Source organism: Sylvia atricapilla, chromosome 2, assembly GCF_009819655.1.
Source record: "Sylvia atricapilla isolate bSylAtr1 chromosome 2, bSylAtr1.pri, whole genome shotgun sequence".
Classification (NCBI taxonomy): Eukaryota; Metazoa; Chordata; class Aves; order Passeriformes; family Sylviidae; genus Sylvia; species Sylvia atricapilla.
The window spans coordinates 59,152,853-59,177,292 of NC_089141.1; the positions used below are offsets into that span (position 1 = coordinate 59,152,853).

Sequence of the window (24,440 nt, forward strand, 5' to 3'; positions counted from 1 at the left end):
CAGAGGAATAGCTAAATTGTGAACATCTGTCTATATTCTAACATGGATGCAAAAAGTTAAAGAACTGCATTTTGCTTTTTAGAAAACTAAAAGGAGGCAAATTTCAATTGGGGAGGTAATTTCTACCAAATGGGCATAAACCAGGGGCTTTCAATTTTCTGCTTGTATCATTAGACATTGTAAAGTATATTTGTGTCTTCACCTTGAGCATTTCATAGTCATCAGACCAGCTGTACAAATCAGATTAAGGATTTAATCTTTTTGAGGTTTATGATTATTGAAAATAGTCGTGACAGTTAAAGCAGAACACGTAGAACATTACACTGTTCTTCCCCTTCTCCCCTTGTTATTAGTTGTAATGGCATTAATTACATGTAATGACAATTCATTATTTGGAGACTGCATGGGCTTCTTCCTTGAGTTGTTTATTTTGAGGCTGTTCCTCACTAAATAGGCCTATAAAATGAGTTGCAGTTTTGTTTTGAGATAGCATAACTTTACTTGGTTAAAGTATTGTTTTTGATCCTGCTCTAGTGCGATTAAAGTTCTTCAGAATCTCATTTTGAGAATTCTGAAAGATTTTATGGTTGGCTTTCTCTGTGTTGAGATTAAATATGTTGAGTAAAAGAAGTTAGTTGTGTAAAAATATCTGGACTGTTCTTGCCATCACTGTTTCTCTCCTGGTTCCCATGTCTTCTTCACTTTCCCATGTTCTGAGTTTGTCCACATTTCACAGATTAATTCAAAGGATTTTAATTAAAGAGGAAATTAGAGGAATTGATATAATATTCCTGACTGGTTGCTTTCTAAGGGAGGGAGACATGATACTGTTGGTTTGGTATTGCAGAATAGAAGGGATGATGAATATAATCATCAGAGAGTAGAGCATGTGGGGTATGTGTGTGTAATTCCAGATCTTACTCATTCTTATGTATATAGCACATGTTCAATAGATAAGTTACTTAATGTACTGAAGTCTCCTTATACAGGGTTGGTTAATATTTGGAATGCTTGAGTGTTTTTCTTCCTTGTTTGATTAACCTGCAGGTGTTATCAGTAATAATATCTAAAAAAGAAATGTTTTATAATACAAGAACCAAAAAAAGAAGTTTACCATGAAGTAAACGTTTTTTTGGCAAGGTGATTTGTTTTTCTTCATAAATGTTAGAACATAGGAAATTACTTTTTGGGGCTGTTTTTTGGGGGGAATAAGGGGAGAAGGAAGGAGGTCGAGGGAGTTGGTTTGTATGTTTTTTTGTGTGTTCTATCTTTGAGTTGAAGAGACCTTTGCCAAAAGGGAGAGATTGTAAATATATTGCTTTCTTATTAACCAACTCTCACTCTCATTCTCTAATGAGAGTTGGTTAATAAGAAAGCAATAAATACATGATGGCTATACAGAGGGACTTTTTATCCATGTTTTGTGTATTTAATGTGTATGTCACATGTATTGAGCATCAGGCATGATAAGATCTTCTGATTTCCAACTTGAAACATTTGGTTATGCAGGTGAATATCAGGGACTATCTCATGGCTCAGTTCATATTCTCCTGTGCTTATGAAGCCCGTTTATAATTGGTTTTTTTTGTTTGTTTGTTTTTGGTTTTTTTTTTTTTTTTTATGGGGCTTTTTTTTGGGGGGGAGGGTGGTTTCCCCTTTGGTACCTAATTAGAAGTGTTGCTTCTGACTTCCTAGTGAAAATCTTGAGAGCTTATTTCATACAGGCTCTAGTTGATAAAATCTTTTGCAGAAAAGGTTTGCATAGTTATGTAATAGTTTCCTATTTTAATTTATTCCTTCTCTTCATCTCTTTTCTGGTGTGGTCATTTTTTTTCTTCCTCTAGACTATATGTTGTCATACAGGACATCCACTGTGGGTCACAAGGTGAATAGGAGCAAATGAAAATGGTGTTTAGTTATTGCCATACTCTTTGTTCCTTTCTTGACAGAGCTCCCTCAGTGTCCCGTTTCAGTGTTGGACACTGCTGATGAATGTTCCTGAATGTTCTTGAATGTTCTAAAACTGACAGTAAAATTTTACAAGATATTGGATGTGGACTTATGGGTGTTCTCTTCCTCCTTGCATTCCTTCCTGGCCCATTCCAGTCTCACATCTTTCCCCTGTATGGATAATCAGCCTCTTTGATGATGTCAGCCAGATGTTAGATTACATCACCAATCCTCACAGATGGGCATTTTGAGGCCCAGCTGATGGAAATCACATCGTAGGTCACAGAATTTCATCAGTATCTGGGGGGAGGTGTGAAGCTGAGTCTCCACTGAGAGAGCTGAATCTTTCACAAGTTCAGGCCAGTTGAAGGAGTAAGCTACTCAACAAAAGTTCATCACTCAACCTGGAAATGGACTTCTTTCTGTATCAAAGTGGGAAGGGAAATACTTGTGAACATGAGTAAATTGGTGGGTGATACAGGGTTATTATGCAGTGATTTTACTTTTTCCCATGGAAAATTTGGTAGGGTTGGTTTTTTTTCACTTTTTTCCTAACTTACTGTGTAGATGTAAAAATTATTGAAGATTGGATATTACAGTTTTAGGATCATAGAATTGCTTAGGTTGGAAAAGGCCTTGAAGTTCATTGAGTAAAATCATTAGTCTGCCACTGTCAAGTCCACCACTAAACCATATCCCTAAATTCCACATCTAAGGGTCTTTTAAATACTTAAAGAGATGGTGGCTCAACCACTTCCCTGGACAGCCTGCTCCAAGGCCTGACCAAGACCAAGGTTTCTCTGAAGACATTTTTCCTCGTATCCAGTCTAAACCTCCCTTGGCACAACTTGAGGTGATTTCCTCTTGTTGTACTTATTTTTTGGCAGAGGAGCCTGAACCCCACCTTGCTACAACCTCCTTCAAAGTAGCTGTGGAGAGTAATAAAGTCTCCCCTAAGCCTTGTTTTTTCCAGGCTAAGCACAACTCAAGGTGCAGCCTCACCAGTGCCTAGTATAGGGAGACAATCCCTGCCCTGGTCCTGCTGGCCTCACTGTTGCTGATACAGGCCAGGATGCCACTGGCCCTTTTGTCCACCTGAGCACACACTGGATTATGTTCAGCCACTGTCAACCAGCACCCCAGGTCCTTTTCCACTGGGTAGCTTCCCAGCCACTCTACCCCCAGCCTGTGGGGCTGTTGTGACCTGAGTGCAGGACCTGGCACTTGGCCTTGTTGAACAGCTCATACAATTGGCCTCAGCCCATTGATCCAGACTGTCCAGATCCTTTGCAGAGTCCTCCTGCCCTCCAGCAGATCAACACTCCCACTCAACTTTGTATCATCTGCAGACTGGCTGAGGGTGCACTTGATCCCCTCATCCAGATCACTGATAAATATATAAAGAACTGGTCCCAGTACTGAGCCATGAGGAACACCATTTGTGATCACCCACCAACTGTTCTATCCTGTAGCAGCATAAAAAGTTCCTAATATGTTTTAAAGCATATTTTTCCCATCATCTTCTTTTGAACCTGTTGTAGAACTTGCAGGATGACATGGTCTATTTTTTTTAAAATCATGGTTATTAGCTAAAATATAGGTGCAGTTTGGCAAATTTTATTTTAAAATACAAAGCATACAAATTATAAGTACTTTCAAATTAAGATACTGTTTTTTTTTATGGGACTGTTCTGTGTTGTCTCACGGGCAAACTTTGTTTCAAGATTCTTTTGCTGTGTTCCTGCACTACCTGTATGCAATTTTGTTTTGGTTTTTGATTAGGTGTTGGTTTATATATACTTCTTTAGAAGTTTTCTGTATATTTATGGAAATAAAATTTGCCATGTTTTACTTTCTAATTTTTTTGTGTGCGGTCAATCATTCACAAATAAGTTCATGTATGTGTTTGTTTACTAAATATGCACCTCTGTGTGGGACTTGGGCGATTCACATGACAAATTCTGTCATGGATGAGATTGTGCATACAGCCTCCTTTTTCGCATAAAATCTGACCAAAACTCTCTTACTTCCCTTTATGTTTTAGATAGTGATGTTGTGTCCTAACAGGAAAGCATTAAATAATTTCTCATGATATCACTGACAGTTTTCTTTTTGAAATTTATGTTGGCAGGATTTTCTGTTTATGTGCTAAAACAGGTTCAGCAATACAGCAAATACTTCCCCCTCCCCCCCCCCCACCTTCTATGGACTTGTGTGTTTGTTCTCATAAATGCACTTCATGCAGAAAAACTGCTGATTTTTTTTCCCAGACTATGCAAGTATTCTTTTTTGCTATAGTTTACGACTGTCTATATTGCCAGCCTGACAAAAACACTTCCAGTTTGTGGCTTTTTTCTGGATGAATGGAGAAAACCTGATATGTCCATTGGTTCTGTGTAAATTTATATGGAATATCTCACTTTAGTGTATCAACTTTTCTTTTAGAAATCGAAAATAAACCTTTAAATATTTATAGTTTGATATTTATACTGCTCACTGAAGAAGCTTTTCACTGGTGAAAGGGATATGGTCTGGATGGCTTAAATATGTACTTGTAAGGAATTTTTTAAAATCTGTTTCTTTTTCCTGTATTGAGAACACAGTAACAAATTTTCAGGAAAGTTTGTTTATTTCAACACAAACTGCACAGTAAGAGTTGCATGTTTATTTGCATGTGTGCCAGAGTGAATGACTGCAAATATGAATAAACTGTGCAATACCCTTAAGAGGTAAGGTACCCAGCAATATGTCTGTGGGATAATCATGCCCCAGGCTTACATTATCCTAGTTTTATTAAAATGTAATAAAAAATTATCTATTGAGAAAACAAATGGATGTTTCGTTTCCACAGTTGAAACAATGAAATATAAAAAAAAATCTAATTCCAAGTTAACTGTTATGTTGATTTTAGTTGTCTCAGATTAAGTATGTAATTCTTTTCCTTGCACATCCATTTATTTTCTATTTCTTGATTTTTTTCTGAAAATTTTACTGATTTTCTGCTACTTTCTAATGTTTATAACTTCACTTGAAACTCAGGATGTGTATGGTTTTAGTAAAATCAATTAAAAATCAGCTGGTTTTGAAGCTCAGGTTTTTTACATTTTCAGCAGAGGAAAAATGAGATAATTCTAATAAATATTAATGGTGTATATTAAATATTTCAGGATAACCAAATCATTTTATTATAAATCTAGTATCTTTAATTGATGTGAAATAAGGCATTAGTTGAAAAATTGCTGGTCCTGAGAGTACTTTATAGAATTTTACAGAAACTGGCCAAGAACATATAAAATTTTCTGAGGTTTGGTTCATAAAAGTCAACAGAAAATATTAATTATCATTAATTTATTTCAGATGCTAAAGAGAGGACTACTCAGGGAAGGGTCATCTTGAAGTTATTATTTAGAACACGGGAAGGCAACAGTTATTATGGGTTAGTTCCATGCTACTTAGTTTTACATGCCATAGTTAGGAACATATTTGTGTGTGGCCCATCTGTGTTAAGTGGAGAAAAAGACATGTCCTCATAAGGATAATTTCCTTTTTCTAAGTGTAAATAAGGGAAACAATGGATATATGTTTTATTATTTTTCTATTTTTTAAAAATGCTATTACAGCACTTATAATGGCATTAAAAGAAAAAGTTTGTTGAACCATGTGGTCAGTAGCTCTTAAAATTGACTGTTTTTACATTAGGGAAATATTAACTGATCTTCTCTCTTGGATAAAAGGCTTTTTACAGAGCTCGAAAGTACAATGTAGAGTTTTATTTGTATAGTACATCAAAACCTCAGAATTTGAGAAACAGTGAAGGAGAAAGATATCACTAGTATAGTAGATAAAAATATTTTGTAAATGGGTAGGAATTACTTCCATATAGAATGGCAACAAACAGTAATTGGGTAGTTGGAGTTCAAAATGACAGTTTTCTTAGTAAATCGTACAGTACCATCCAGCAAGTCAATTTTATCCTTTTGAGGACACTTAAATTTTCTAATAGTTGCCATAATGCATTTGACATTTACAGTTCTGTCACCACTGTTTTACCTAATTTACTATTTTACTGGGGTGAAGCTAGGACTAAAAACTTCAGCAAAGCTCTTGATGGTTGAGACATAAAAGTCAAACCAGAGTTACCTGTGGAGGACTATACATGCAGCATATATGGGTTTATACTCATGTATCTGTACTAATTACCTAATGTTTGCAAGGTTCTGTATGCAGAGAGATGCTTATTGGGTCATGAGGTTCAAGTAGGAGGAGAACTTGTATACCCTTATAGATCCTTTACAATTGCTTATCCTGTGTATTCTTTATAGAGAGAAGATAAGGCATTCATAGGGCTAAGAGTTTATATTAATGATCTGATGTCAGTGAGGGGTCAGCTGTATGCAGATCTAGCAGTATAACCTCAAACTCCACTTGCTCCTCTCATCATAATTTAACGCAGGAATTTGAATGCCCATAGGCCCAATCTAATAAAGATGTGTTGTGTACTGTGAGAAAAAAAAGTGAGCATCTGCAGGCTTACAGAGATTACTCTGGGAGAAGATTACTCTGTGAAAGGAACTGATATTTTAGGTAAGAAGCCTATCTTGGGAAGAAAATTGATGAAGAGCAAATATATTGAATTAATCTGTAATAAACACTTCAAAAAAAAGTCAGTACTTGGTTAAGATCATTGGAAAATCTACATTAGTCATACTTCCTCTTTTACTTAAATTTTTTACACCTCATTTGGTAGCGATTTTTGAAATTATTGCCTAAAGCCACTCTAAAGTTTTATAACAAACCTATTCCCCCCACCCCCTGCAAAAATCCTGCTTCATTCTTAATTATTATACAGTCAAAAAAATTCATTTAAGTATTCTCATAAAATAGAAGTTCCAGAGAATACTGTAGACTCTTCAGCAAATTATTTTTTCCTTAGAAATATAGGATATATAATATAATACGTATAAAATAATTAAGAAATAACTACATTTAGCTATTTCTAGAATACTTGTGAATTTCTAAATGTGGCTATAGTGTGAGTTTTCTCTGCTTTCTTTTTTTGATTAATCTGGATAATCTTGCAGTCTGTTTTTGATTGATCCAAGCACTGGTAAGTAGAAAATGCAAAAAAAACCAAAACAAGTACTCGAACTCAACACCAGATGATTAAGCAAAAGAAGCAAAATCTGAGAAAGGAATTTAACCAGGAAAAAAGAGATCACTTGGTGTTTTAACAGCAGGAGACAGCTGTTGCTGCAGAGTGGGCAGTGCAAAGAGGCATTAAATCTGGATCAAGAAATGAAATTTGAAATGCACATGAAAGAAAAAGTCATTTTGCAAGGAAGCCAACACTCTCTTTGTACTGAACCAGCAAGTTCCCCATGCATTCAGTGTGTGGGTGAAGTTAAAACTACAGCTTAACTGAAACAGAGATTTGACACTATCTAAATGGAAAATATCTTCTGCTTTCTTTGCCTTCTGTCTCCTCTTTGTCACATGGTCCCTTGCCCCACACTGCTTATACATGCTGCATCTTCATGCCTCCCTGCACAGGCTTGGGTGTTCATCCCTTAACAGCCCACAGAGAGCTATAATTGAAAAGCTTCAGCAGAAGGGCCAGGGAATGGAGCAGAATTTTCTCTCCGTAAGCAGTAGTAGGCAGAGGTAACTACTTTGTAAGTGGCAAAAGTGCAGCAGCTGATCAGCTGTGACTTACAACTGCATCCTAAATATAATGTGAGCACAGCATTCAGCAAAGCTTTTGTGTCAATGCTTAAGTTCTGTCTGGTTCTTTACTGTAATTCACCTATTTTTCTCAGGAGTTATGCAGTAAGTATTCACTTCAAATGACTCTGTTTTAGAGAAAAAGTCTCTAAACAGTTTTTTTGAACGCAATGAAAGAAGTCTTGCAGTTGAAATTCAGAGAGAAAGCTTTTAATGAAGAATAGATTTCCTCTGCTCTAATAGTGTTCATTTGAACAGTAAATTGGTTGGTGAAGGATTTGAAATGCTGGATTTATAACTGTGTTTTGCAGCTATGAAATCCATTGAATTTTTTATGTAAAAGCAGGCTGGTGGTCACTTGTCTAGACTGAAGTTACTTGCTGATTCAGTCAGCTCAGCAGGTCAAATATGGTGGTGATACAAGCTCTTCAGAGTATATGGGTCCAAAATATAAGCACTGGATATGCATGCATTCCCATTTTGCCCTTTAGTTCTCACTTTTCTTATGAGACAGAAAAAAATCATTGAAAGTAACAACAGATGTTTACAGCAAAACTTTGAATTGTACATTAATTTTCAAAATACTTATCCTTCCCTCTTTGTTCTGTTTTTTTGAATACCTAAAGGATGCTGGCATGTTCCATCTTGTCTCTCTTCATTCTAATCTGTTAGTGCAGAAATTTCTTTGTGCATTTCATTGTTTGCATTGTGAATCTTTCCTTGCTTTTTCCTATGGATCCGCCATTTTTTTCTGTCTTTTGCACTTGTGCTTAGTGCTATCATTTAATTTCAGTGTTCATAGTCTGAGGTGAGCATTGTGTAAGTACTAACAGAGTCCTGGAATTTTAGATAAATAATGAAAAATAAGCTGAATTATGGAGATAATGAAATACATAGATTTTCAGAGCAGTGTACTAATATAAAGCCTCTACTGGTAATAGAAGGAGAATGAAGATGCTCTAAGAGAGATTTGTGGTCACCTTTGCTTTATAAAATGCAATCTAGATTTTATATGGATAAGAATAATTTAGAATGAGTCACAAGTAACTGATAAATTGAAAGCAAGCAGTGAGAAAGATTGAAAAAGTAGAGTTGATGGCAAGATGTGTGACCTAACTGACTGCAGTTATAATGGAAGAAGTATAGACAGATAAAGTTTTTTGGTTAAGGAACAGAAAAAACAAGGAAGTGAACATAAGATACACATAGTTTTGCCTACAAAGAGTGCATGCTGTTCCAGAAAATGGCAGTTTTAATGTAGGGTGGAAAAATTTTAAAGTGAGATAGAAGTCCATAAAATGGAATTAATTGTTTCTTTTAAGGTGGTGAGACATTTCCTTAATATAGAAACAAGGATAAGTAGGCTATGCCTGTTTTCCTTGAACAAGACTGAGAGTGAAATCTTAACAACGTAGGGAGGATGTCCAGAGGATGAGTCAGCCAGGCTCTTCTTGGTGGTTCAGTCAATAGAACAAGAAGCGTTGGGCAGAAACTGATGCATAGGAAGTTCCACTTGAATATGAGGAAGAATTTTGTTATTGTGCAGGTGACCACACACTGGAACAGATTGTCCAGAAGGGATGTGGACTCTCCCTCACTGGAGATATTCAAGAACTGTCTGGACACAATCCTGTGCTATGTGCTCTGGGATGACCCTGTCTGGGCAAGAGGCTGGACCACATGACCCCCAGTGGTCCCTTCCAACTTTCGTCTGTTCTGTGATTCTGTGGAAATAAAATGTCAATAACTGGTGAAAGATCAGCAGTAGTGAATTGAGGGTCAATGACTAAGAAATGATGACAGAAAAAAAATTCAGTTACTTGTAATAAAGGCATGACTTCACAAATTGTTATTTTGGAGAGCATTAGTTCCATTTAGGATCAAATATGAATAGGTAAGACCCAAGAAATCACAGTGTGTCATCTAACTAGAATATGGCAGAATTCAACAGGAGAGTCAAGTAACTGTGGTTGGAGCCACTGTGCATAGAAAGGAACGAAGGAACACTTGAATGGTGTTCTGTTACTCATTTGATAGAACCATATGCTGCGTTGCTCACATTCACATTATTCAGAGACTCAAGAAGGTGAATGTAATTTCACATTTCACTCTTGCCTATTGCAGTAAAATTTCTTAATTTGGAATGCATGCATGTGAAGCTTTTCATTCATTGTGAAAGGACAATTACACCAAAATAGAAATGTGTGAGACAAATACACTTTTTCATTTGGCTTTACTGAATTCGAAGGATCAGCAACACTAACTTTGAGATTTGATGGAGATTTTCTGCTGTAGAAATTTAGTCGCATGTGCTTGCCCTCAGAAAGAGGTTGGCTATTGCAGTTGAGATGCTATACACTAAACTATTTAATTTCTATGCTGTTTTCAGCTATTCATGTTTCTAAGACTATACTGAAAGAGCTAAATGTGTTTAGACCACTTCAGGCATTTAGCTGACTTTTTAACATTTGCTGCTAATGCAGCTTGCATTGTCAGTGGTGGGAGATGACTCATACTAAGTAGAGTGTCTAGGGCTAGCAATATTGCAAACTGTGTGGACTTTCATGTTAGACATCTAATACTCTATTGATTTTGGTTTTTTTTTTTTTTTTTTTTTGATAATCAATGTCTCTGAACCTCTTTATATGAGTGAATTTATAGTACTACAGGTGATAAAAGAAGTACACTGAGAAAAGTTTTATGGCAGAACTCTGTTTCTCGGCCTTCAGCTACAGTGAAACTAAGAGATAAATCAATTATGCTGTATTCAGTGCTGAAAATCTGTTTTCTTCTACAGTTGTTTCAGGCTCTCTGTAGTAATGCTTAATCTGGAAATATAGCTGTTACCACAGATGTGCCCTGTAAATAGGAGACCTTACCATGAAGAATGTGGTTGTTTGTAATTTTGCTTTAAAAATGCATGTTCATTGATATTCATGCCAATTCAAAAAGAGAGGTTTCTTGAGTAAGATCTCACTTTTCACAACAGAAAGAAACTTAAGCTGTAGGTTTTCCTTTCTGTTGCTTAAAGTGAAATATTTTACTGCTTTGACTTGCTTAATCTCTTATGTGCATGTTGCACTCTGACAGTTCCTGGATGTTGAAATCATTAATGAACTTCTAATGAATCATTCAGTGCTCTTGCTTTATGTTGCTTTATGTTTCTATGTTGTGACTAAAAGGGATTGAGAGTTACATATTCAGAACATTTTCCCAAAAGCACACTTCTTCCAGCAAGTTACCACTAGACCTGGTGTCTGCTACAGTGTAAAGATATTAAAGAAATGAAATCAAACCTGTTTTTCTGAGACAGCATCTGACAATCAGTTCTCAGGAGTTTTTTTTTTCAACCTATACTTTTTTTCTTTGATATAAACTCTTACACTCTTAAAGGTTTTCTCTCTCTTCAATGTGTACCACCTTCAAATATTCCACTTGATGAATGTTTTACCATTCAACATTTCTTGACCAAAATAAATATGTAGTTATTTTAGTCTTTGTAAGTCACTCTCCAGTATCTTGATTATTTTAAAATTTATTCTTTTTTCACCTCTGAATTCTATATGCTTTGTGAATATCTTTCTGGTATGAAGATGCCTCGAAGTGACTGAATATTGCAAATATATTTACTTCCCCTCTCATTATTCAGAGCATATATTTATTATTGCTGCACATAGAAAATACATCTCTAAATTGTTCACTTTACTTGTAGGCTTTTTTCATTATTACTGCATCATAGATTTTTATCTGAAGTTTCAGATGTGTGTATTTAGCATGCCTATTTTCAGATGCCATTCCTTGTAATTCTATTTCCTAATTATTTTATTTCATTCCACACACATTTGTGAACTCCTGAAGGCTGATACTCCTGAGGTTACCTTGCTTCTTCAGTTTGTTGCCTCTGTGCCTCTTGGAAAATAATTTTTTATTTAATACATATGATTTCTTTTCTTACCTTCAAATATTTAATAACTTCTGTTGCCCTGGGGATTGAGTTTTGAGATTTGCCAGCTTGATTTTGTTAGTTTTCTAGGTTTGAAAAGCCCACTCCCATACCTCACTTATTTTATTAAGTGGTCATCAGCACTGAAGCAGCAGCTGCCATGTGTGCATGGATTCACATTTCCGTGTATATGTCTGTATGTGGTGTGTGTATGTATGTGTGCATTTACCACCTCATGTATAAGGCATTTTCCACCTCTTTCATTTAAAACAATGCTATTTACCCACAGGAGGAGGAAGAAGAAACGTATGAGCAAACTCTAGAATTCCGCAGAGGAGGTGATGGTCAGCCACGGCGGTCCACACGACCCACTCAACAATTTTATCAACCCCCCCGAGCTAGAAACTGATTAATAAGGAAAGAAAGGTAAATATAAGCTATTGGTGCTTTATGTATTGGTTTAGATTTCAAGATAAACAAATGTGAATTTTTCTATACTTTTCTTGGGGATACTGGTATATTTATGATAGAAGTTGGATATCTCTGTTTCTCTGAATTTTGTGGCTTAGGAGGACTTAGTATATCTGTGGGAAGAGGGAAAGCAATAAAAACACTTCAACAAATAGCTTTTGACTTTTGCTTTATGTCAAGGCTCATGTCATCTCTGCAAGCTTTTTCCCTATGCTTTTTCACCTGAGAGCAGCAGCAAGATTTTCTGATTCACATACATTAAACCAGCTGATTTGAAACAAGTGACTGCAGTCCCTGCTGAACTCAGGACTGTCTAGCTCTATCCAAGGTCCCATATTCTACTTTTTATAAGCCATTTATGTGAATAAATATAATTTCTGTTGTTTTGCTTGCATGAGAAGGAGAAATATTAAATTAGTAAGTTCACTGTTTAATAGGGAGGTGCAAAGACAAAGAATATTCATGATACTCTGAATCTTGAGGATATACTTACTCCTATACTTTATTAATTACCAGGAATTAAGGGATTATATATCACTGTTAGAAAAGACACCTGCTACATACATTCATAAATTTTAGAAGGCCATTCAGATAAAACAGTTACAGTAATTTCACTGAACAAATCTCATAAGCTTTGCTGTTCTCACTTCACTAGTTGATCTTCTAAATAATTAATTTGCAAAAGACTGTCCAAAGTCTATCCTGACTAAAGAAAGCTTTGGTAAGTCACATAATATTTGATGCACAGCCACAGTGTGTCTTTATCTTGAATCTGATTTTTTTTACTAACCAGTTTGTTTTTACCAATCTCTTTTTTGTTCATTACTCTAGTCCTCCATGTTTTGTTGGCTTAACATGTGCTGCTGATCTTTATACCTTTTGATATTTCTGATGTGCAGTAACATATGATTCTACTTTTTCGAATATATGTTAAAATATATTTTTAATTTATGGCAGTACTGGCAATGTAAGAGAGGTAATAATTGTTCTATTTTTGCCAATAAAATTCGAATTTCTCTTTTAAGAACATATACTAATCATTATTAGTAAACATGTCCTGAGACAGTTCATGCAGAAACTACTCTGTAATATGCACTGAGCAGAATTTTAACCAGCGCAGTTGGCCCTGAGTAGTGTCAGGGTGATCAGTGAATGAGAGATGTGAAGCGTACACAGCAGTGAAAGCCAGAGAATTGTTTTGTATCTTGGGTAATATTTTTTGTATTTCTATAATTTTACAGTATAAATCTGGAAAACTCTTCTTAGCTTTAGTCAGCTATGAGGCACCAGGGAGAGTGGTAGTAACTCCTGTATCTGAAGAGCAAGTTACTTGTTGGTGGATAAGGAAAAACCTTTCTAAGGCACAGGTGATTTTTCCTTGCAGTGTTCCTATACGTTGTTTTAAAGATTATCATGGGATCCTAATTTAAATGGACAGCAGATGTGGTCTCAAAACTTACCTGACACAGAAAACAAACCTTTCCTTTCTATTGGGCATTCCCAAAAATAAGTGGTTGGTATAATCAGTTCTTCACTGATTTTAAATGGAGGCAGAAAATCAAACACAATCCTTTTCTAAATTGTTTTCAGCTTACAAAGTCGTGTACAACAATGTAGCTTTAATGTCTTGACATGTAAAAGTTCAGTAATATTAAATGTCAGTTCCTAGAAGTGGATTTCTATATGGATTCTGCCTCCTTATCATTTCTTAGATCTTTTGAGAGCATACTATTCTCATACTATTTTTTTTTTCAAGTTTTTAATAACTTGTTGAATGAAAACAAGAGTTTTCAGAGAAGCTTTAAGGGATCCAGTGAGACATAATTTTACCACAACTTTCCACTGCAGGATGTTTTACCTCTTCAACAGATCATTTATTAGTGACACCTTTACTTACTGAAAGGGAGTATCTGTTATGTTAACTAACTTAACATCTTCTTCCTGAAGAGATGAAAAACCATTGATGATGATTATTTTATGTTATAAATTGGTAAATTCCATAGAATTTTAATGCTGTAGTTTGTAACATTTCAAATTATGACGTATCTTGTTCTCCAAGGCAACTTAATACTAAAACAGGAGTTTGCTGGCCATATTCATATTGGGTATGATAGGGATGTATCAAAGATGAAGCTCCATACAGTCAAAGCATCTACCTGTATAATGTTATATTACTTAACAAGGAGGACTTAGTAATGGTGTGGTGCAGCAATGCAGAAATGAGACTATACTGCTTCCTGGATTAGTGTGCAGCACACTCATTCAGGTATTGAATTTGGGCATGCACCTCTGGAATTATTATTACCAAATAATCAGTTCAAAATCTTTGTACTGCAAGGGGTCTTAAGTAGGAGGAGGTTCTGAGTTGTTTTTTAAAAATGGAATTTGGATCAATGGAGCTGTTCAGTCTGGGGAAGAGGAGTCTCTAAAGGGATCTGATTGCAGTATTTCAGTATTTGAAAAAGGGACTTCTAAAAAAAAAAAAAGGGAGAGGAACAAACACTGTGGACTTGCAGGAAGTGTTGACCTGGTGATTTTTATCAGAACACAGAGAGATGAAGTGGAAAGTATGGGATAGTCGGTACCTCATTGTGGTTGCAGTTGACCTAGGAATTAGCATTTATTAATATCCCGCAGTGTGAGGGGGAAAACACTAAGTCAGCATTTTATCAGAGAGAATTTTATGTGGGTATGAGTCAAATATTAGGTTTAACAGGTCTGTAAAATAAGATACTCCTCCTAGAGAGTCAAGATACAGAAATTAGAATCTAACAATAATAAAAATACATCCTGAGGTTACATTTTCTGTATAGAATGTCTTAATAGTCTGATCAAAGGGAAGGAAATAATCAGAAATGAGTGTTTTGAAGGGTCAGACCTTTTAGAGGAGATTGAAAGAATCTATGAGTGGGAACCTATAAGTGCTTGGTCATTATATGCTTTTTGGGTCTTCCTTTGCTCCATGACAGAACTAATCTACACCTTGTCACATTTGCTATAAAATCTGTACTGAAGTCCTTAACAATGGAGAAATTGTGGTTTTGTGAGAGAAAAATCTTTACCAGAAAGTGTTCTTTGTATTAGACCGATCATATTTATTGCACTGAAGTGCAGCCTTCTGGTTCTTTTAAAGACTTGTGTCTCCGTAAGTACTGAAAAGCAGATATCGACTCTTTCAGAGGAAGAAAATGAAGTGACAGTGAAGTCTATGTTGCACAAAGAGCCCAGGGATGGGGGGTACTTATGGTTTCTTGAGTTCCAGTATTTTTTGTCCTTATCTGTTGTATTTTAGTTTTTTCATTTAGAAACCTTCTTGGAGTCGGGGGGAATTCACTGGCAGCTCCCAACTTGCTGAACGCTTCTTCTAGAAGAAATTCTGGGGTTTTCCAGGCAGCAGGATGGAACAAAGAAAGCTCATGTGAGCAGAAGGAATTTGGACCTGACACCACAAAAGACTTTTTTAAAGTTCTTAGTTAAATGAAGCTGAATACTTTTTACATATGAAAGAGGCAAATTGTCATTGCTACCATCAATAAAACCACAGTGCACTATTCTATTCTTTGCCTTGTATTCTTTTTACTGAGCCTCCCATTGTTAGTTAACATAAAATAATGTATCATGATTTTTCTTCATTTTGAACTGATTTTCCTTCTAATATTGCTTCTAGTAAAGTAAAATTAAAACATATTTTCTTAAAAGCTGACAGGGTTGGGCATTTAATTTAGATTTTTGGTTAACATCAGCAAAACATGTTAAAAAAATTCAGCTAATTGTACAGTAAATTTCTGAATAGGTTTTTGACTATGTTTTCTGTGTTTATTTTTCAAAGTTGTTGAAGGACAAATTACAGATTTACTTATTATGTTTTTTTGTGATCTGTGACCAGAGTGTCAAAGGGGAGAATGAAAAATCATCAGTTTCAATAGTCATTTTCTAAATAATTTTAGGTAAATATTTTCTTTATAGGAATATTTATATTTAAGAAATAGAAACATTTCTAAAAGGTACAGGAAAGTCGTTTAAGCAAAAAATACTGAAAGATGCACATTGGTATTTTAAGCATAAATATGGTTATACATGCACATGTGTGAGCTGTTGGATAGTAGGTACTAACTTTCTTGTAGTTTTGAACTATGCTTTTATTGCTTCATATTACTAGAATTTTTTCAATTGTCATTGATGTTTGAAAGAATGTCGAACTACTTTTCATTCTAAGCTGTATCTTTGAATCTTATGTGTTTATGACAAATAGTTGAAATTTCACTATTTCTTTAGCTGAGAAGCACTCAAAATCTAGGTAACATGCAAATCTCTTCTAAGCTTTATGCTGATCATTTAAGAGTGAAATAGCACATGTGTTTTGAGGTAGTTTTGTAAAGATAGAATTATACCGGAGAGATGTATTGATGATATAAATTGTACAGTTAATTCTGCTGAATTTCTCTCTGAGTGCTCATACAAAACTGTTTTAATAGAACCTTGTTTATTTGGATGATAAGAAGTTTTATATTGAGGATGTAATTGAATGTATCTGCAGTACAGAATGTGGATTATTATCTGAATGCAGTCAAATCTTACCAATCACATAAATTTTTTGCAGAATAGTAAGGAACCAAATGTTCTGCTGTCTTAATGGATCCTAGGCAGCTTCTTGGTAATTACAGTGAAACTTACCAATAATACTAGAGAATTTTGGAAGTTTTAAACATGAGCTGTACAATGTTGAAGTTCTTCACTATCAACTAATACACAACCAATTTTATGAAGTTTGTTAGATTTACATTAGAAACTACTTTCCAGATAGTATTAAACATCCTGGTCAGTTCTTCCCAAATTGTACCAGCAAATAAATAAACTGTAGATTTAATACATTGCATGTTGGATGCTTTACTTCCAGAATTATTGCTAAGACCACTGACAGCTGCTATTCAGCTTCATTAAGAATTGCAGCTATATCATTGTTTTAAAAGCAGTTTTGATTTTTCTTTGCAAATAGCATGTGCATTAAACAAGCCCTACAGTCAGTGTACCAAAGCAACTTCTGAAATTAAAATAACTTTTATGTTCTTCTGAGTTTTCATTCTTGCTGTGAACTAAATCATAAAATAAAGAAAACTACAGTCTGATTTAGTCTGAACTTTAAAAGATAATGCCTAGTTATGAAATTTTAAGACTCTAAACATACAAAGCAACATTTCTCTGTAGTGGCTGTGGCATTCTGAGATTACGACATGTATGTGCAGCTGCAGGCAAATGAAATATCCTTGAGAATGTTGTTTTTCTTTGTGAAACAGTAAAGACCGTTTCCTGGTCTTTTCACTGGGGCTGTGGATCTAGAAAACCAGACTAAGCAAACAGCTCCAGAGTCTTCCTGAAAAGTCATGAAATATTTGTATGTTTTATGATTATTTTGTGCTTTGACTTCAGTTGAAATAATATGTGCTGAAAGCTCTGCCTCTGTTCTCTGAAGAACTGTTGTTTGAATAGTTAAAAACGTATTGCATCAACCTGTTTTGAAAAGCGAGGATTCATATATTCATGCTTGTTGATTCCTGTATCTGGAAATAACATGACGATAAACTAGGTAGGTATATAAATTATATTCTTGATTTGCATAGTCCATCAAAATCAAAATTACAGTTATTTGCTAGTCATACTGTAGTAAAGTTTGCATGCACAAGAACAACATTAATTTATTTAGCTTTTGTGTTTAGAACGAATTACTGTGTCTAGATAGGTCTTCAGAACTGATATGAAAGTTAACGTCTAGATCATCAAAAGCAACAGCAAAAGCAAACTCCTGAATTGGTGTGGCCACATCTCTGTGGTTAAAGGGAAAAAGGAAGCACTGGATCCTGGTCATGCACACTATTTATTTGCTAGCTTGCTTTATGGCTCTGTATTGGACTTGCTAAGACAAACGTGTTGCAGAGGAAGTTTGCCCTTTTCAAGGTGGACATGAGCCAACCTGTGCTTCTTGACCTGTGAACCAGTAGGTTCATGGCTTTCCTTTGCTAGGATTATAGATAGAGCTTTTGAGAATTTCTGTGTTGAAATTAGGAGTGCAATTCGAATGAGGTGTTTTTTTTTCCTTGGACTTGTGTATAACATTTTTACCAAATGAAAAAAAATCTGAATATCTTGTTTAAATTATTCTCAAAGTTATATGCCAAGTTGGTATTACTATCATTGACTAGGATTTTTTCCTCCTTTATATTCTTGAGAGATAAAATCATTTTGAAACAAAAAGTGGAAATGTTATGGTTTTATCTTACAGATTTTCAGAATTTTGTATTAAAATCTGATTGAAATTGTCATGTTTGCATTTAAAATTCTTCCTTGAATTAACGTCTAACGTCCTCTGATAGATATTCACATGTATATTTTAATATAGCTTTTCTTTTTTGTCACTAGCAGGTACTTTCTTTTTAAGTCTTTGACAACAACTGCGCAAAGAATTTTGAAGATTACTTGTCAAGGTCACTCTTCCAAGAAACACTGCAGGAATTTTTGCTGCAGAATCTCTTGAGCCTTTTGCAGATGAAACTTTTTGGGAATATGGCTTTCCAAGGCAGTATTAACAACACATATTTTCATTGGAATGCAAAATGTTAATATCACAGGAAACATTAATCTTATCCCTTGGCTTTAGATACATGAAGATTTAGCTTGAAGTATATCTGAAGCAATATTTGTAAGAGAACTCCCAAACAGCCAAAGTAGCTAATGAACGTTGGTAGCTGAAATAATCTGGTAGTGTAGAGTGTACACTCCCTTTTAAGCATTATGGTTGGAAGGAGCTTCATAAAGAAAAATCTCCAGTGCTTTTATGCAAACACAGGAATATATAATTTGGAGTGATTCTCTATGTATATTTTTGTGCAGAACAATTCTATTTCAGCTGTCTTTTCATCACATGACTTGATCCAACTCTAGTAAAATGCTGTCACTTTCTTCTGAGGAGTCTAAGCCTGAAGAATGACCAATTGCACAATTAAGTTCAGTTTAGCTTTCTGCTGGCTACACAACTGTTAGGATATTCTCTTGGTGTTGTTTTTTTTTTTTTTTTTTTTTTTTTTTTTCTTTTAGGCATGTTTTTGAGCAATTTACTGTAGGAGAGCAGCTAAACCATGGAAGGTACTCCAAACTTGTAGGCACTGACCTTCTTATAGCATGCTATGAATATGAAAAGCTTTATGGTGCTATCCTTAAAAACAATAGTAAAGATTCATAATTACTCTTATTTTCAATATTTACTTCATATCACTGGTTTATGTTGGCCTGATCTGGATTTAAATTGCAATTTTGTTCTGAGAATGATTCAAAATAATGTAAAGGGATAGAAATTATATCGGTACTTCCCCAAAACACTAAGAGGCCATAGAAAGTCAGTTTCCAAGCACATGGGCTGTTGATGGACATAACTATATCCTGGAAATTACGATGCTATGAGTGAACCCAAAATCTATTGAAAAAATCTTACATGTATGGAAATAAACAGGAACAGTGGGGAGGCAAATGATTAGGTGAATAAGGCCAATAGAGACCTATAGATTGTCTAAAAAATTGGCAGCTGCTTCTGTGGAAAATGTTTATAATCATTTCAGAGTGCCTTGCAATTTTTCATGCAATTGAGTATTTCTATAATAAAATGAGTGCATAGCTAAGTTTTGTGCAGAAGATTAATGTAATTTTCAAACAGTTTAGTTTGTCATGGGATCTTGAATGCTTTGTATTTCTACCATGTGTTTCTAAACTGCAAAAGTTAAAGTAAATAATATTTTATATTTGTTTTATATTTAAAATAATCCCTGGCATATTTTGTTAGCCATTTGATGAATGGCTGTTCCTCTGCTAAAACAGCTATATTCTAAATCGACTGTGCACAGATTTAAGTCGCAATCTAACTGTATTTCTCCTGAGCATTTTTCTGTAGCTATTTAGCAAAGGAACTTGTGTACAATAATAAAAGTTGGAAAGCAGAAAAAAAGAAGGAATGTTTATAATTTTGATAGACCATGAAGGAATCCATCCATGGGGTTTTTTTCCCACTGCAGGACTAGAATAGCATATACAAAATCCATGTTCTCTGTGCTATTTGAATGCAAAATCACTTTCTTCAAAATTGATTTTTTTTCCCCCTGTCTGCTAATTAAAAAATATTTTAGTCCCGTGTAATTCATGGGGTAAGATAGGTGATCTGCTCTGACATTTCATTGCTCTTGCCATATTAGTCTTGTGATCAAATGCTCCCAATAACAGATACTCTTGGTGGCCAGCAACTAAGTGTGGTTTTTATTCCAATTTATTGCATTAAAATGTTTATCAAAACTTGAGTTAACTTTGTACATGGCAAAGATGAGACATTTTATACTGGCTTTCATCACAAATAGAAGCTACAACTCAGATTCAGTGTTTTCTGCAGAAATGACAATAGAATTCAGTTGTGCTTCTCAATTTTGCTTAGTTGCTTTAACTTTGATCTTTCGTTTTCAAAAAGAAAATAAATTCTTACAGCTGTACATAAACCACTGAAAATAGACTAAATTTAAAACAAGAAACTGATGCCTATTATGTCTTTAAAAAGAAGCAGAAAATTGCAAGACTTATGAAATGTGAAAACTTGCCATGCATATTTGCCAAGAACCTTTATGCACTGTGTATGTGGAATTGGGCAATTTTTTCCAAAATAATGAAGATCTGAACAATTCCTATATAAAATAATTGTATTTGAAAACAGTTTATTCCTGTATTTCATTCAATCTCTGTACCCTGTTAGGAATCTGGCTTTCATTGCCTCTGGCACTTTAGCTTTCTCACAGCCCTTTGCAAGAACACAGGCAATGGTTGGGAGTATCAGGTGAATATTGACAGAGAAGTTAAGATATTGATGTTGGTGTAAGAGCTCCTCCAAACCAAATGTGAGACACTTACTCTGGAAGATGTAAAAGAAGCTGTGACACTGGGGTTAAATAAATAGCTGTAGAAAGTGAATGTTGTATCATTAATGCATCATTAATGTATTGCAAAGTGCAGTTGTGCATACTGGAACAAGGACAAGACAGGTGGAAAAATAATTTCAAATGATGATACAGTAACAATTTTTTCCAGATAGAGTTTGTCATCTGAAACCTACTTAGCATTTTGAAATTCAGATACTAATTGGCAAAATGTACCGTATTTATAGAAAGAACCTCAGATTTAAGGTTCTTTGAATTTATCATCTATATCAGCACCATTTTTTCAACTTCCCTGTTTTGCAGTAATGTGATTCTTTTGAAGCAGGTATTAAGAAGGTCTTAAACACAGCCTGAGGTGTAGGTGAGATGCTGTTGCTTTCTAGTAGGCCAATAAAACCAGTATGCAACTAGATTATTTATTTTCTTCTTTCATTGATGGTTAGAGGTAGCAGTAGCTATATATTATTTTCGATGCCTTAATGAAGGGATGGGACCACTGTCAGGCCAGAAACAATTTATTACTCCGATAAACATCAGCCTCAAAGGCTGTGAGATTTTAAAGGAGCCAGAAGTTGGCCGTAGCTCAAAGTAGTCACAAGTTTCTTTGTTACAAGGCAATATATAACATTCTAATCCAATATAATGTTGCCACAGAGTTTGTTTTTGTTTTTTGACCTATCATCTTTGCTTAATTTTGTTGCACTGTGTATACTTTTATCCAATCAGTTACTACTACATGTGCACACATATGCTTCTATTATAACATCTAAACTCTTAGCTTACTCTATAAAATTACATTACTACTTACTTCTTACTTACTTAAGGCGTATTCTTACTTACAACTATAGATAGATAAGTTTATAATTTTTTCTGCTTAAAGTCCATGTACTTTTATTTTTACATTAATCTGAGCTTCTCCCAAGGCTGCAAATCAAACCCTTCAGTAAGTGTAGAAGTTTCTATCTTTCCATTTCTTACACCTTCATATAATTGGAGGCCAACCAATCTGTATAACAGAATTTATGTGCTTGTCTCACCAAAACCTTGACGTCTCCTCCTGTAATTTTTGTACCACCTGCAGTGGAAAAAACATTAATGAATGATGAGTCACACTGGGGTTTTTTTGTTATGTGCAATTATGATCTGTTTAGGCAACAAGCTCCCATGGAGTCCATTTATCTCTCAACAAAATATGTGTCTGAAATGTTTGGGCCACAGTGTTCACTTGGGCCATTTCTGCCCTACAATCTGTAAGCTGCTAACCACTGCATTTAGTAATTTTTTTCTTACTTTTCCCTAAGTAACAACACATACAACTTTAGTCCAGTGTAGTACAGACTACTAATGAAACTTGGTTTAGATTTTGTATATTTTTTTTTTCCTTGACAAGAAACCTACTGTTTCACAGGGGAAATATTCTGGTTTAGGATGGACTGGGCAGGAGCAATACTACTGTGTACTTTTGTCTCAGATCCTTTCATCAAAGGTTGCTTATCACTGCTACTTTGTATTTTAATGTTGTATTTTTAAGGCAATTTTGACTTTGATTACACAGGATGTAGACTTCTATCCAGATAGTTTTTCAACATAGCAAATAACACTCTCCTGAGTCCTATGCATATGAGGTCTTTGTTAATTTTTTTTTTTTTTTGTGGACATTGACTAACTTATCCCTTTGATAAAGTTCCTTAGCTCTTGAAAGCACTTAGCTCTAATTCCCTATTACTTCTATTACCAGATTGTGCTAGAATTTAATTCCCCAGAAGGCTAAAAATCTTCTAATTAGAGCCTAAAACTGTTCAATTATACACACTTGTGCTTGTGTCACTGTTGACCTTCACATGATGAGAGCTCTTATGTGACCCTTGAAGTGGTTTTCTGAACTCTGCTGAATGATGGTGTGGAAGAACAATATTCTGTGAATCATGCTCAATAGCCATTTGCAGTGTGGTAGCATGCTGTCGCAGGAGGAGGTTCTGTGATTCACATGGTCCCTCATGCTTATGATATGTGCAGCAATTTCTATTCACATGTATATATCTTCACTGAATTGATTAATTCTTTAAACTTATTGTCTTGCATGCCCTTCTTCTAGTGGGCAGGGAAGAAGACTCTGGTGTTATAGCAGATTAGATGGGACCTCAGTAAGTGCATATCTACATCAACCTCTTACTCAAAACCATGTCAGCTATAAGATAAATAGGGCTCACTGCTCATTGCTCAGGGCTTCATCCAGTCAGGCCTTGGAAACATTCAGGCATGTGGAGGCACTGCTTTCTGTGCAACCTGCTCCAATGTTTGACTTGCTGTCCTTAGGGGAAAGAGTCTTTTATGTACGTGAGTCTGTCCGACTTCAGTAATGTGGTGGTTGTCTTCTGTTGTCCTGCTGTGCAACACTGTGGAGAGCCTGGCTCTAGCTTGATAAATCTCCCTGTGGGAATATCTCCCCCAACAGCTGTTTTCTCTAGGCTGACCACTGCAGCAGCCCTCCACTAATCTCTTTCCAAGTTATTGATGTCTTCCTCGTATTTTCAAACCTAAAATTGTATGTGCTATTCTATTGCGGTCTAATGAGCCTTGAGTAAAGGAGGATGATTTCCCTTGATCTACTGTCTGTGCTCCTCTTGATACAGCTCAGAATACTGTTGGCTTCCCTTGCTGCCAGAGATACCACTGGCTCATGTCCAGCTTAGTGTCTACCAATATCCACAGGGTTTTTTTTTCACAGAGTCCTCCCCCAGCCTGTACAACTGAAAAGAGTTCCTCCTTGCTAGATACCGGACCTTTTATTTGTCCTCTGTTTAGTGAGATTCCTGTCAGCCCATTCCTCCAGCCTGTCTAGGTCCATCCAAATGGTAGCCGTGTCTTTGGGTGTATTATTCTGTTCTCCTCTCAGCCTGCCTCCAGTTTGGTATTTTGGAACCTTCAACAGCAACCACTTCACTGCCTCTTTTGGTCACTGATAAAGATGTTGAATGGGACAGATTCCAGGGCAGTCCCCTGTGGAACTGTTGTTTTTAGTGGCATCCAGGCCAATAGGTTTGTTGTCCTTCTGCAGGCATATAGCATATCAGCACTCAGTGACCAGAGATCATAAAGGAGCATTGGTAGTTCAAAGCTTAGTTAATATACTAACAAGATAATTAAGTAGTTGGGAGCTCAGTTTGTAATAATCTGTGCTACAGGAGGCAAGTGAAACCTTTGCTCAATATGACAGATCTGCAGTAAGACCCTATGGCAGGGACTACCTGTTACTACACATACCATGTGCTATTTTCTGTTCTAATTACAGTTTCTATGAGCTTTTTTTCCTATATTGAAATACCTCATCTTCTTGTAAAATATTAGGAGTATCCAAACCCAGGCTATTTTAAAAATTATTCCATGTAAGAGAA

At 35.4% G+C, this 24,440-nt stretch overlaps 1 protein-coding gene and 1 long non-coding RNA gene across 5 annotated transcripts in view; one reads left to right on the forward strand and one right to left on the reverse strand.

Moving 5' to 3' along the window:
* Positions 1 to 15,641, forward strand: part of TDRD3 (tudor domain containing 3) — a 93,838-nt gene extending 78,197 nt beyond the window's left edge. For 2 of the 4 annotated variants that reach the window (XM_066313365.1, XM_066313368.1), the window contains 2 exons: positions 11,904 to 12,040; positions 15,378 to 15,641. In XM_066313365.1, coding sequence (XP_066169462.1) covers positions 11,904 to 12,023 — 120 coding nt within the window. In that variant the 3' untranslated portion in view covers positions 12,024 to 12,040; positions 15,378 to 15,641. Of the gene's footprint in view, positions 1 to 1,949; positions 2,053 to 11,903; positions 12,041 to 15,377 lie in introns of those variants that run through there. The other 2 variants (XM_066313366.1, XM_066313367.1) reach the window with 2 other exon arrangements.
* LOC136357797 (uncharacterized) overlaps positions 1 to 24,440 on the reverse strand; it is a 418,230-nt gene that overhangs the window by 8,368 nt on the left and 385,422 nt on the right. The gene's annotated exons all lie outside the window — the stretch shown is intronic.